Consider the following 14025-nt stretch of genomic DNA (forward strand, 5'->3'; position numbering starts at 1 on the left):
CTGAACACTGCTAGTTATAGTGCTGCTTCCATAGACTTGTGTCCCTTCCATAGACATGGTTTCTGCAATATGAAACATTATAGTTCTATCTCTGCTTGGTGTCAGTGAATGCAGGCACATGTACCTTTTTTTTGTGTCAGAGCTCTGTATAGTGTTAAAGTGACTCTGTACCCTCAATCTGACCCCCCCCCCCCCCCCCCAAAAAAAAAACCCGCTTGTACCTTCAGATAGCTGCTTTTAATCTAAGATCTGTCCTGTAGTCTGTTCGGCAGGTGATGCAGTTATTGTGCAAAAAAAGTACTTTTAAATTTGCAGCACCGTGCCCTACGGGAGTGGCCAAGATTGTGTATGCATTAGGCTGGCACAACCTCTCTATCCCTCCTCCCCACCCTCTTCATCATTAGGAATGCTCCTGGAACATTTCCTCCTGCACAGGTGCCTTAACGATCCAGCCCATGTGCCGTCCTTACACAGGTGGGGAATAGGAAGCAATCTGCCTGGAGCATTCCTAATGATGAGGAGGGGAGGAGAGATAGAGAGGTTGTGCCAGCCTAATGCATATACAATCTTTGCCACTCTCGTAGGGCACGGTGCTGCAAGTTTAAGGGTACAAACACACACCGTATACGCAGCAGATACGCAGCAGATTTGATGGTGCAGATTTGATGCTGTGTTCATTTATTTAGATTTAATCTGCTGCGTATTTGCTGCGTATCGCAGCAGGAAATACGCTGCGTATATGGTGTGTGTGTTTATACCCTAAAAGTACTTTTTTTGCACAATAACTGCATCACCTGCCGAACGGACTACAGGACAGATCTTGGATTAAAAGCAGCTATCTGAAGGTACAAGTGGTTTGGGGGGGTCAGATTGTGGGTAAAGAGTCGCTTTAAGGATGTTCTTAGAGTCTGTATGGAACTAGAATGTTTTCACAGTCAGCAAGCAGAGATGTAAACCCATGCTACACCCTGTGGTAAACAGATGCCCGTTATGCAGCACACAGCTACACCATGCGCATGTCAGCTCTGCTACATCATCAGCTAGTATGGAATACCTACTGGGGTGATGTGCTGCAAAATCAGTGGGAAAAAAAACAGTCCTGTGTTTATTGTGCATAGTAATGATAAAGTTAAATTTTGTTATGCCTGACTTTATGAAGCCAAACATTCCGCAGGTATAGGATGGTTTCAGATTGAAGTTAGCAGCTGCATTTCTGCTTACACCTTAAAATCACAGACACAGACATCTGATGTACGAATCAGTAATGTAAGTTTGGGAAGCACGCCCTTTATTGATGTGTGTTAACTTTTATAGACAGAATATGGGGCGGTACTACTCATGCGTAGTGTATTCACATAAAATATGTAAACTCTCAACACAGGAGGGGTCTTAAGTCACAAGACACATACATGTCACACTCTGATAGGTCAAATAGTCAAATCCATAGATGGTCAGCTGTTTCCTGTTCTGCGCAGTCAAGCTGGTATAATGTATGAAAAGGTTTGAACAATACATTCTTTGCAATGATACTTTCACATTATTCCCAGAACCCAATGTAACAAAACAGTCAGATTTGTTCTGAGAATGTCCTTCAAACTGATAAGGAGTCGTAAGACTTCTTGTGTCCATGAAAAGAAGTTTCTATGTAAGAAATGTCTCAGAATGTCTAAGATATTAGAATCATCTGACTTAACCCTATCAGTAATGACAGCAGTAGGCAGGAAAGAAAGCTAAGGGGGCATGTACACAAAAAGATCAATCAGAGAGATGCATAATAAGAAATGTTTCCTGGTCGGCACCATTATGGAACTAGATTGGCTTTTAGAAAAACATGTAACTCAGGAATGGTAGTGGCTAGAAAGACAGGAGATGGCTCAAAATACTCAGGGGGACTTGGTGAGTAAGACCAGCTAGCATTTCATTTTTTAGCTCTTAAGTGGATAACCCCTTTAACAGTGAGATATTAAAAAACAGATGCAAAATCCCAAATACTCAGATCAAATACCAAAGTGCTCAAAAAGATAAAGGGAAAACTTAGGCTCTGTTCACACAGAGCAAAACTGGCAGAATTTCGCCAGCCTTTGTGTCATAATGACAGTCTATGGGAGGCTTGCATGCCTTCTCTCTTCACGCTGAAGAATGGACATGTCCACCAGTTTTGCTACGTGTGAACGGAGCCTTATCTTGCGTTTACACGGAACGATTATCGTGCGAATTCGCACGATAACGATCGAATTCGAGCGATAATCATGCGTGTAAACACATAGAACGATCAAACAACGAACGAGAAATCATTCATTTTGATCTTTGAACATGTTCTCAAATCGTCGTTGATCGTTCGCGAAAAATTTGCAGATCGTTCTGTGTAAACAGTCGTTCACCGATTTCACCTATGTGTGAGATAGGCGTAAGCGATCGCAAAACGATCGCAAAAGATTTTTCCGTACGATATATCGCACCGTCTAAACCAGTGCTTCCCAAACTGTGAGGCGGGCCTCACCAGTGAGGCGCCCCCTAGTTGTTGTTGAGGCCCAGCTGAGGAGACAGTTTTCACAAAGTAACTATACTCTGCACAGTCCTTTTGCTGTTTGCAGAAATCTCCATTTTAGCAACATTATTAATATATTTTGTACTTAATTTATTAGTATATAGAGCTTGGGAGACGGGTGAAAGGTAGCCCTTGCAGTATTTTCAGCTTTTGGCTGGGTTCACACACAGTATATATCAGGCAGTATTTGGTCCTCATGTCAGGTCCTCATTGCAACCAAAACCAGGAGTGGATTAAAAAAAAAAAACACAGAAAGGCTATGATCACATAATGTTGAAATTGAGTGGATGGCTGTCATTTAATAACAAATATTTGCGGTTATTTTAAAACAACGGCTGTTGTATTGAAATAATGGCAGTTATTTACTGTTATATGGCGGCCATCCACTCAATTTCAACATTATGTGAACAGATCCTTTCTGTGTTTTCAATCCACTCCTGGTTTTGGTTGCAATGAGGACCTGACATGAGGACCAAATACTGCCTGAAATATAATGTGTGTGAACCCAGCCTTTAAATGGACTTTCACCACAGATACTGAGGCCCAGGCTCTTGGTCAGTCTGGTGAGGCCCAGGCATTGCCTTGGTCTGTTGGGTGAGGCTCCAGTAGAAAAAGTTTGAGAAGCACTGGTCTAAACGCTGATCATTATTAAAAATACATCATTACTCTGACCGTTAATCGTACGATCGGGCCAATTATCGTTCTGTGTAAACGCAGTATGAAACAACACAATATAAGTTAATCAAACTTCTATTAAATCAAACTGTCCACTTAGGAAGCAACAATGATTTACAATCAATTTCACATGCTGTTGGCAAATAGAATAGACAACAGGTGGAAATTATTGGCAATTAGCAAAACACGCCCAATAAAGGAGTTGTTTTGCAGGTGGGTACCACAGACCACTTCTCAGTGACTATGCTTTCTGGCTGATGCTTTGGTCATTTTTGAATGTTGGTGGTGCTTTCACACTCGTGGTAGCATAAGACGCACTCTACAACCCACACGAGTGGCTCAGGTAGTGCAGCTCATCCAGGATGGCACATCAATGCGAGCTGTGGCAAGAGGGTTTGCTGTGTCTGTCAGCATAGTGTCCAGAGGCTGCTACCAACAGACAGGCCAGTACACCAGGAGACGTGGAGGAGGCCATAGGAGGGCAAAATCAGGAGGAACACTGCCAGAGCCCTGCAAAATGACCTCCAGCAGGCCCCAAATGTGCATGTGTCTGCAAAAACAGTTAGAAACCGACTCCGTGAGAATGGTATGAGGGCCTGATGTCCACAGATGGGGGTTGTGCTCACAGCCCAACAACATGCAGGACGCTTTGCATTTGCCATAGAACACCAGAATTAGAAAATTCGCCACTGACGCCCTGTGCTCTTCACAGATGAAAGCAGGTTCACATTGAGCACATGTGACAGTCGTGAGTCTAGAGACACCGTGGAGAGCGATTTGCTGCCTGCAACATCCTTCAGCATTACCGGCTTGGCAGTGAGTCAGTAATGGTGTGGGGTGGCATTTCTTTGGAGGGCCACATAGCCCTCCATGTGCTCGCAAGAGGTAGCCTGACTGCCATTAGGTACCGAGATGAGATCCTCAGACCCCTTTGTGAGACCATATGCTGGTGCAGTTGGCCCTGGGTTCCTCCTAATGCAGGACAATGCTAGACCTCATGTGGCTGGAGTGTGTCAGCAGTTCCTGCAAGATGAAGGCATTGATGCTATGGAGTGGCCCTCCTGTTCCCCAGGCCTGAATCCGATTGAGCACATCTGGGACATAATGTATTGCTCCATCCACCACAGACTGTCCCGGAGTTGGTGGATGCTTTAGTCCAGGTCTGGGAGGGGATCCCTCAGAAGACCTTCCACAACATGATCAGGAGCATGCCCAAGTGTTGTAGGGAGGTCATACAGGCACGTGGAGGCCACACACAATACTGAACCACATTTTAAGGCTATGTTCACACAACGTAATAGACCGGCCGTTCCGTCACGGAACAGCCGGTCTCTGCCCGAAACATCCCGGCCGGTACTTAAGTACCGGCCGGATGATCTTTCCACCCGCAGGGTTCTGATGCGGACGCATCAGAACTTCCCATAGCACACAGTGAAGTGATCGGCCGGAGCTGCTCGCTTCATTGTGTGAACTGACAGGGTTTCCTACGGCCACAGTTCATTGAATTGCGGCAGCAGAAAACTGACATGTCAGTTATTTCCGGCCATAGGAGAAACAGATTGCTGAACTCAGGGAGACCAGCTAAAGACAACACTGCCAGATGCTAGTGAAAGCGCTCAATGCAGTGAAGTCCTAGGTGCATCCACTGTATGTGGATGGTTACCTAGCCTTGGTTTATCCCTTGTCATTACATTGACTTATAGGGCCACTTAATATGGTGGTTTTGGTGGTTTCCTAACAGGAGCTGCCCCCTGGCTGGGTCCTTCCCGGAGGGATATCTGGCTAGTCCTGTGTTTTGAGACTCTTCAATGAGGCTCCACGGGCTCCTCTTTTGCATATTCATGTTTCCCAGGGGGCAATGCACCTAGGACTTCACTGCATTTAGCGCTTTCACTAGCAGCTGGCAGTGTTGTCTTTAGCTGGTCTCCCTGAATTCAGCAATCTGTTTCTCTTATGGCTCTACTAGGCATTGCTCCCACCTAGCCAGAATCCTGCTCCACACTGATGAGGGGCAACACCCTGAAACAGCTGTATGTGGATGGTTACCTAGCCTTGGTTTATCCCTTGTCATTACATTGACTTATAGGGCCACTTAATATGGTGGTTTTGGTGGTTTCCTAACAGGAGCTGCCCCCTGGCTGGGTCCTTCCCGGAGGGTTATCTGGCTAGTCCTGTGTTTTGAGACTCTTCAATGAGGCTCCACGGGCTCCTCTTTTGCATAGTTATTTCCGGCGCCGCACGGGATCCCAGTCGGAGCGTATACGATGTGTGTACGCTCCAGCCGGGATCCCACTGATCAACGGCAACAACGGCCGTACTTTTACGTAGTGTGAACATAGCCTAACTTATTTTAAGGTCATTACATCAAAGGTGAATCAGCCTGGAGTGTGTTTTTCCTTTTTAATTTTGTGTGCGACTCCAAATACAGGCCTCCATTGGTTAATAAATGTAATTTCTATTGAAGATTTTTGTGTAATTTTGTTGTCAGTACATTCAACTTTGTACAGAACAAAGTATTCAATGAGAATATTCCATTCATTCAGATCTAGGATGAGTTGAGTGTTCCCTTTATTTTTTGAGCAGTGTATAAGGGCCACAGGACCCAGACTACAGATCAAGTATAAGGGTATGTTCACACTGGGTAATCGGCAAGGAATTTGAAGCGGATTCCATTTGAAATTCCACCAGTAAAATATGAACACAGCAATGTCCTGCTGTGTTCAATGCGATTTCTGATCTGTTGTTCACTCAGCGTTTTTTTCTGCCGCAGATCCGCTTTTCGCTTTGTGCTAGTGAACTACAGTAGATGCTAGAGTACGTGAGCAGATGTGAGATAGTAGACGCACAGCAAGGAAGGACTTACAGATCTTAGCTGCTGCTGTGATTAGAGGGAAGCCTTGATTTATCTTCCAGGGACATGCAGATAGGGAAAGCCTTAGCTTATATACACGTGGCCCAGGGTTAATATTTCTCCCACACAGAACATTAGGCCCCATTCCCACTTTCTGTGTCCCTTCTTCGTCTTTCTGTTTCTAGAGAAGGATTTCCTCTAACAGGCGGAAGAGAATAACAAATTGCAGAGAAGTGAAATGCTTACTGGCCAAGACTTTAGAACAATTTGTGGAGGGTGGGAGATCATTTTTGGTGATTAACACAAATGTTAGGAATCATATAGTATATCAAATTAGAGGGAAGCTATTTGAAATCATAAACATGATCCAGTTTTGAGTCTTGTAGTTATAATAAGACATGTTTACATGGGCCACACAAGCTGCCTTCTATAAAGACATATTATTTCATTTATTATAATTTAAACCAGAAAACAGATTTGAATGAAAGCACAAATCTAGTCTAGCACCTAGCAGGGAAAGACTCCACTACAGAGCTTCCCCATTCATGTTTCATGGAATGTGGAAATAAGCCCTTATGGTCATCCATGGGTTCTATATTTAGATAAAACTAGGGAGGTGCTGATCTATATCATAAAAATGAAAGTCTGTCTGTCTCTCTGTCTGTCCGTATAGACTTCCAAACGCCTGAACCGTTTGACCCCAAATTTGGCCCACAGATATATTGGGTGCCTGAGCAGGTTAGAGCGAAGGTCCCGTCCCCGCCAGATATACAGGAGGGGAGGGGAAGGAGCGCCCCATAAAAAAATGAATGGGAAAATCTCCACACTGCACACACAGGTGATATAATTAGTGCTGCGTCACTCCAGCAAAAACAGCAGTTGGAAGCGTTAACAACCAATAGGATTACTGCTTTCACTTTCACAGGGAGCTAAGGTTGCTAGGGCAGCTGCCTCATAACAGATCCACAGGAATAACTGGTAGACCCCCTACTCCTACTATACAGTACAGGTATACAGAACCTCCACTCCATTTCTTTTTAATTTAAGGATGCATTTACACATCCAGGATCTGCTGCAGATTGATGCGTTTAGTTACTTCGATATCTGCAAATCTGCAGCAGATCCTTAGGTCTCATTCACACATCAGGTACCCTTTCTTTAATTGTGGACCCAAAACTGCGGACAGGATTACAAATGTGTTTCAGTTCCTGTCCGCATTTGTAGGTACCCACTGTCATATAGGTGACACAGACGCACAATGGTTTCATCGTTTTGTTGCAGCACGGATCATGTTTCAAAATGGATCAGAAACACCTACAGGTGTGTGTATGGGGCCATACACCTCAATGAGTCTGCATGTGTGAAAGGGGCCATAATGTCACATGACTCATGGGAATATAACAATTTTTAGGATCCAGCTTGCACCACATGATAGAATAATATGCAAGTTTGGTTCTATTATACAGTAAGAAACCAGACACTTTCTAGAGCAACATTAAAGGTTTATTAATGCAAATCTAATTCCTGGGTCAAAAAGAGGGACATGTAAGGGACAAAGAGGGGCATGGGTCAAACGTAAGGACTGTCCCTCGAAAAGAGGGACACTTGGGGGGTATGGGTATACAGGACACTACAGGTATACAGCACCTCCACCAACTATATACTACAGGTATACAGGACCCCCAAATTATACACTACAGGTATACAGGACCCCAAAACTCTACACTACCAGGTACACAGCACCTCAACCAACTCTATACTACAGATATACAGGACCCCCACATTATACACTACAGGTATGCAGGACCCCAAAACTATACACTAAAGGTATACAGGACCATAAATCTATACACTACAGGTATACAGGACCATAAAACTAAACACTACAGGTGTACAGGACCCCAAAACTATACACTACAGGCATACAGGACCATAAAACTATACACTACAGGTATACAGGACCATAAAACTAAACACTACAGGTGTACAGGACCACCACAACTATACACTACAGGTATACAGGACCTCCACCAACTATATACTACAGGTATACAGGACCCAAAACTATACACTACAGGTGTACAGGCCCCCAAAACTATACACTACAGGTATACAGGACCTCCACCAACTCTATACTACAGGTATACAGAACCCCCAAACTATACACTACAGGTATACAGGACCCCAAAACTATACACTACAGGCATACAGGACCATAAAACTATACACTACAGGTATACAGGACCATAAAACTAAACACTACAGGTGTACAGGACCACCACAACTATACACTACAGGTATACAGGACCTCCACCAACTATATACTACAGGTATACAGGACCCAAAACTATACACTACAGGTGTACAGGCCCCCAAAACTATACACTACAGGTATACAGTACCTCCACCAACTCTATACTACAGGTATACAGAACCCCCAAACTATTCACTACAGGTATACAGGACCCCCAAACAATACACTACAGGTATACAGCACCTTTACTAACTATATACTACAGGTATACAATATCCCCAAACTATACACTACAGGTATACAGGACCCCCAAACTATACACTACAGGTATACAGGACCTCAAAACTCTACACTACAGGTATACAGGACCCCCAAACTGTAAACTACAGGTATCCACGGCCCTCAAACTATAAACTACAGTTATACAGGACCTCCACCAACTATACACTGCAGGTATACAGCCCCCACCCCCAACTATACACTACAGGTATACAATAATTTCCCTGATTAACTCAGATGAAACAATACCTTTTAGACTATTGCAGTTTCCTCTTAAGCATCATTTGCAATGGCAATAAACAAGGCCCAAGCCTGATCACTGCAGGTGGCAGCATAAATCTGGATTCTGCATGTTTTCCGCATGGACAATTGTATGTTGCTGCTCCAGAGTTGTATCAGGTAAAAATCTTTATGTCTATGTACCTGGCAATAACACTGCCAAGGTTGTACATAATCAGGCTGTATATAACGCTGCCAATGTTGTATATAACGAGGCTCTGTATATAACACTGCCAATGTTGTTTATAACCAGGCTGTATATAACACTGCCAATGTTGTATATAACCAGGCTATGTATATCACACTGCCAATGTTGTATATAACCAGGCTGTTTATAACACTGCCAATGTTGTATATAATCAGCCTGCATATAACACTGCCAATGTTGTATATAACCAGGCTATGTATATAACCAGGCTGTTTATAACACTGCCAATGTTGTATATAATCAGCCTATATATAACACTGCCAATGTTGTATATAACCAGGCTATGTATATAACACTGCCAATGTTGTATATAAACAATCTGTATATAACACTGACAATGTTGTATATAGCCAGGCTCTGTATATCACTGCCAATGTATATAACCTGGCTAAGTATAACACTACCAATGTTGTATATAACCAGGCTCTGTGTATAACACTGCCAATGTTGTAATAAACCAGGCTCAGTATAACACTGCCAATGTTGCATATAACCAGGCTCTGTATATAACACTGCCAATGTTGTATAAAACCAGGCTCTGTATATAACATTGCCAATGTTGTATATAACCAGGCTGTATATAACACTACCAATGTTGTATATAAGCAGGCTCTGTATATAACTCTGCCAATGTTGTATATAACCAGGCTGTATAGAACATTGACAATGTTGTATATAACCAGGCTCTGCATACAGTCTGATCATATGACATCTCAGTTTGGCTGTTAGGTATTTAGGATATTTAAAGTTTTTAACCTATTTCTAATGTGCATACGCTACAATTTACATAAACAGTGCAGAACTGTCAGGTATATAAGGGTATATAGGGCTCTTGGCGATTTCCCCTTAAACAAAAAAAAATAGGGGGCGGGGGCTGGTGGGAAGAGACAGGAGGACAGTGTTGAGAGCCGGCTTCTTTACAGCCTGTCCCCGCAGTGAGAGGCAGGAGCGGGCGGCTATTTAAACTTGCCCCCATGCTCCTGCTCCTCTTAGCTGCCGGGGACACCCTGTAAAGAAGTGGGGAATCCCATCATTATGATGGGATTCCCCACTTCTTTACAGGGTGTCCCCCGCAGCTGATTGGAGCAGGAGCACGGCGGCAAGTTTAAATAGCCGCCCGCTCCTGCCTCTCACTGTTGCGGGGGATGTGGAGTGTTTTTGCACTCTGTGGGCCGGGTCCAATTAATCTCATTTACATTGTTCCCTATGGGAACTTACAGCTCGGTTCTCGAACTGCTTGGTTCTGGAACAGCCTTCCAGAACCGATTATGTTCGAAAACCGAGGTACCACTGTATATTATAAATAGGACACAGATAACTTTATGATAATCTGCCGCACTCCTAGGTAACGGTACAAAAGGTGGATTTATTAAATCAGAAATAACAAAGTGAATCATAAGGTAAGCTACGTTTTGACAGCCTGTCACCATTTTAAAGAGTGAAAATGAAGGTGGGAGATCATAACATTGAGTACCTTATGCTGCACTTGTAATTTTTTGGGAGTTGGAGGTGCTGGGGATTATCATTGAACTATCTACTTGGTCCGTTAGTCAAGACATCATCTTCTGGCACCAGTCTTCTTGTGAGCATGTTGCTGCTAATATCCTTACTATACATGGATAGGTACATACATAGATAAGACAGAAATATATAGATGTGATGTAGATACAATAGAAATTGACACAGACACTAGATTGGAGGTATATAGATATGACAAAGGTACATACATACAACCCCATGGCAGTAAACACAGACAATGCTGGAGATATCCATATGCCTTTGCATTGAAGATCTTGCTGGGTGTTCTAATTGCTTAGAGACTCTTGTCAGCAGGTTAGAAGTGCAGCCTAAAGTCCATTCTCCTGCATATTAGAAGGTCTGAAGAGAATGATGTAAGTATTACACCTTTCTGTTCAGTATTTCTGTAGCCAGTTTATGTTGCCTTCATTTAAAGTGGCATAAACTCAGAGGTGTAGCTAGGCTCTCCTGCACCTGGGGCAAAGATTAAATTTTGCGCCCCCCTTGTGTGCGCAGTAAATTAGGAGGCAAAGCTTCCTGATCTAACTCCAGTGTGACACCCAGTGGAATGTGATTCTATGGTGCCGTCTCCTAATGCACAGGTACACTCAGCAGTAGAGTCGATCAAACCTCGGGAAATCCTAGGTTCAATTGAACTCAAACATTCACGAACCTGCAGCATTAGATTGCTGATGCCTTCCCGGTCCGTGGGGAAGGAGGAAACAGCCTGGGTACTGACAGGAATTCCGGGATTCAGCCTAGGTAATAGCCGAGCACTCTCCTCCTTCCCCACGGACCGGGAAGGCATCAGCAATCTAATGCGGCAGGTTCATGAATGTTCGAGTTCAGTTGAACCTAGGATTTCCCAAGGTTCCATCAACTCCACTCAGCAGCGGAGACAACAGCAGCAGCAATACCTCCAGTAAGGTATTCCATCACCTCCAGTAAGGTATTCCGTCACCTCCAGTAAGGTATTCCATCACCTCCAGTAAGGTATTCCGTCACCTCCAGTAAGGTATTCCGTCACCTCCAGTAAGGTATTCCGTCACCTCCAGTTAGGTATTCCGTCACCTCCAGTAAGGTATTCAGTCACCTCCAGTAAGATATTCCGTCACCAAATTCAAAATAGAAATAATTTAGAAAAATGACTCTTGTATCATGGTCACTGTATATACAGGTACAGGTGCTTTATAGATTGACATAGGGAACCTTGGCTCCCCAGCTGTTGCAAAACTCCCATCATACATGGACAAAGCTAAAATTTTGGCTGTCCAGACATGATGGGAGTTGTAGTTCTGCAACAGCTGGAAAGCCAAGGTTCCCTTTCCCTGCAGATAGTAGGTAAGGTTTATATAAATGTAATATATATTTGGAGAGGGCAGTTATTAAGGGGTTAAGTATAGAATAATGTACAACCAGACCCCTAAAAAAACACTGGACCCCAACTCTCTTATGTGTCTCCCCCCATCCCAGACAAGCGTCACCCTGTACCTCCTCTCCACACTGTGCATTGTCCTCGCCTTCCCACACACCTGTATCTTCTTTCTTCCTCCTCCTCCATAGTGCAGTGTACATACAGGACCTGTGGTGACATCATAGTCACATGTCAAGGTCCTTCACCATCTCTTTCCTGTACTGTCTCCTGCCTAGCCCTGATTTGCGCAAAATCATGGTAAAAACGCAGCGATTTTGCACACCTTATAGCTAAACAGCAGCAAGGAGACAGTACAGTATGGGAAATACCTCTTTTGATTAAGTAAAAATTGTCCCCTGCCTCCTCACACTGACAGAGGGCAGGACGCTTCCAGGCTGCCTCATCCACTGCCATCCTCTTTCTGCTCCCTGTGATGGCGCCCCCCCCCTGGTCTCGGCACCCGGGGCAGCTGCCCCCCCCCTAGCTATGGCCCTGCATAAACCTAATGACAGATTCCCTTTAAATAAAATAGTTCTTTGGCCCTTCTCATCTAAATGTTGCTACTTACCTTGAAAAAGAGTGAAAAGGAGAATTCTAGATTTTTTTTTGACCATGTGAACATATGAATAACCTATATTTTGTTTTCTTTTAGTGTTTCTTTGAAAGAATTGTGTGAGAATGACCCAGTTGCGTTGGCCTTTGAACAGCTGAGAGAGACCTACGATGCAAAACTAAAAGTAGTGTAGCAAGCCGATCCTTAGAGGTGTCCATACTTATCTCATCTTTGGACTTTGTTTTCCATGAAATCAGGAGCATATGACAACAGATATATCACTGAACACTGAAAAGATTTGTTTACATAACAATCATTCTGCGTCCACACACAGATAGCATATACATCTCAACAGTGTCACAAAATGACAATGTCACATTTGTAAATATGTTCCTTCCAAGAAATCTTCTTTTACATCCTATAGTGGGAATGTGTATCATAATGATTAATTTTTCAATTGCTATTCAACATATGTAATCTATGTAGCCAATTGTCGTATCTATTCCTTGCAGTATGTTGGTTCAACCAAGCCTTAGCTGAAAACTAGAATTTCGGAGCACCTCTCTGACATTTGCTCGATATATACCCATTAAAACAAGAAAGCTATGTCAGAGTTTCCCCATCATTTTATAAAAGGAGAACTCTGGGTAGAGTTTAAAAAAAATGAAACTTCTGTACAAGCATATAACAATATTTACCTATCTATCCCAGTTTTAAAACTACCAAAAATCCATTTGTTTTGGGGGGTTTTGTTCTGTTTTGTGTTTCTGTATTTCCTGGTTGAGCAGATGTACTCAGTACTACCGTGTTTCCCCGATAGTAAGACACCCCCGAAAGTAAGACATAGTTGGACTTTCGGGGGCTGGGCTAAAGTAAGACATACCCCCGAATGTAAGACATAGTACAGTACAGTCATGTGCAGCCGCTGGTGGTCCCTCTGATTGGCCCAGCGGATTCCTGACGAGGAGAAGCCACACCCAGCGCCGCTGGTGGCACCTCTGATTGGCCCAGCGGGTCCCTGAACGTGGAAGAAGAAACAGCAAGTAAGGCGTGCTGCTGATGATGAGAGGGGAGAGAGGAGCGCAGCGGCCCCCCTCCCCTCTCCATAGGTATGGCTGTAACCCGGCCCTGCTCTCAGTACCGTAGCAGCAGCACGTGGGTGTGTTTATTGCTGTAACCCAGCGCGGCCCCTGCTCATTCTTATGGAGAGGAGAGGGGGGCCGCTGCGCTCTCTCCCCTCTCAGCAGCACGGAATCAGCAGGGCCCCCCTCCCCTCTCCATAGCAATCAGCAGGGCTGGGTTACAGCCATACCTCCCAACCGTTGCTGGGCAGTGTGGTCTTAACCCTTTCCTTAACAGTGTGGCATTAATCCTCTCCTGGGCACTGTGGCATTAACCCTTTCATGGACACTGTGGCATTAACCCTTTCATGGGCACTGTGGCATT

The 14025-nt window shown here is 44.0% G+C and overlaps 1 protein-coding gene across 2 annotated transcripts in view; it reads left to right on the forward strand.

Moving 5' to 3' along the window:
• LOC138797536 (probable ATP-dependent RNA helicase DDX60) overlaps window positions 1-12788 on the forward strand; it is a 146957-nt gene extending 134169 nt beyond the window's left edge. For both annotated transcript variants that reach the window (XM_069977827.1, XM_069977828.1), the window contains one exon: window positions 12679-12788. In XM_069977827.1, the coding sequence (XP_069833928.1) occupies window positions 12679-12772 (94 nt within the window). In that variant the 3' untranslated portion in view covers window positions 12773-12788. The remainder of the gene's footprint in view (window positions 1-12678) is intronic.
• The last annotated feature ends 1237 nt before the right edge of the window (window positions 12789-14025 follow it).

The sequence above is a fragment of the Dendropsophus ebraccatus genome, chromosome 7, assembly GCF_027789765.1.
Source record: "Dendropsophus ebraccatus isolate aDenEbr1 chromosome 7, aDenEbr1.pat, whole genome shotgun sequence".
Classification (NCBI taxonomy): Eukaryota; Metazoa; Chordata; class Amphibia; order Anura; family Hylidae; genus Dendropsophus; species Dendropsophus ebraccatus.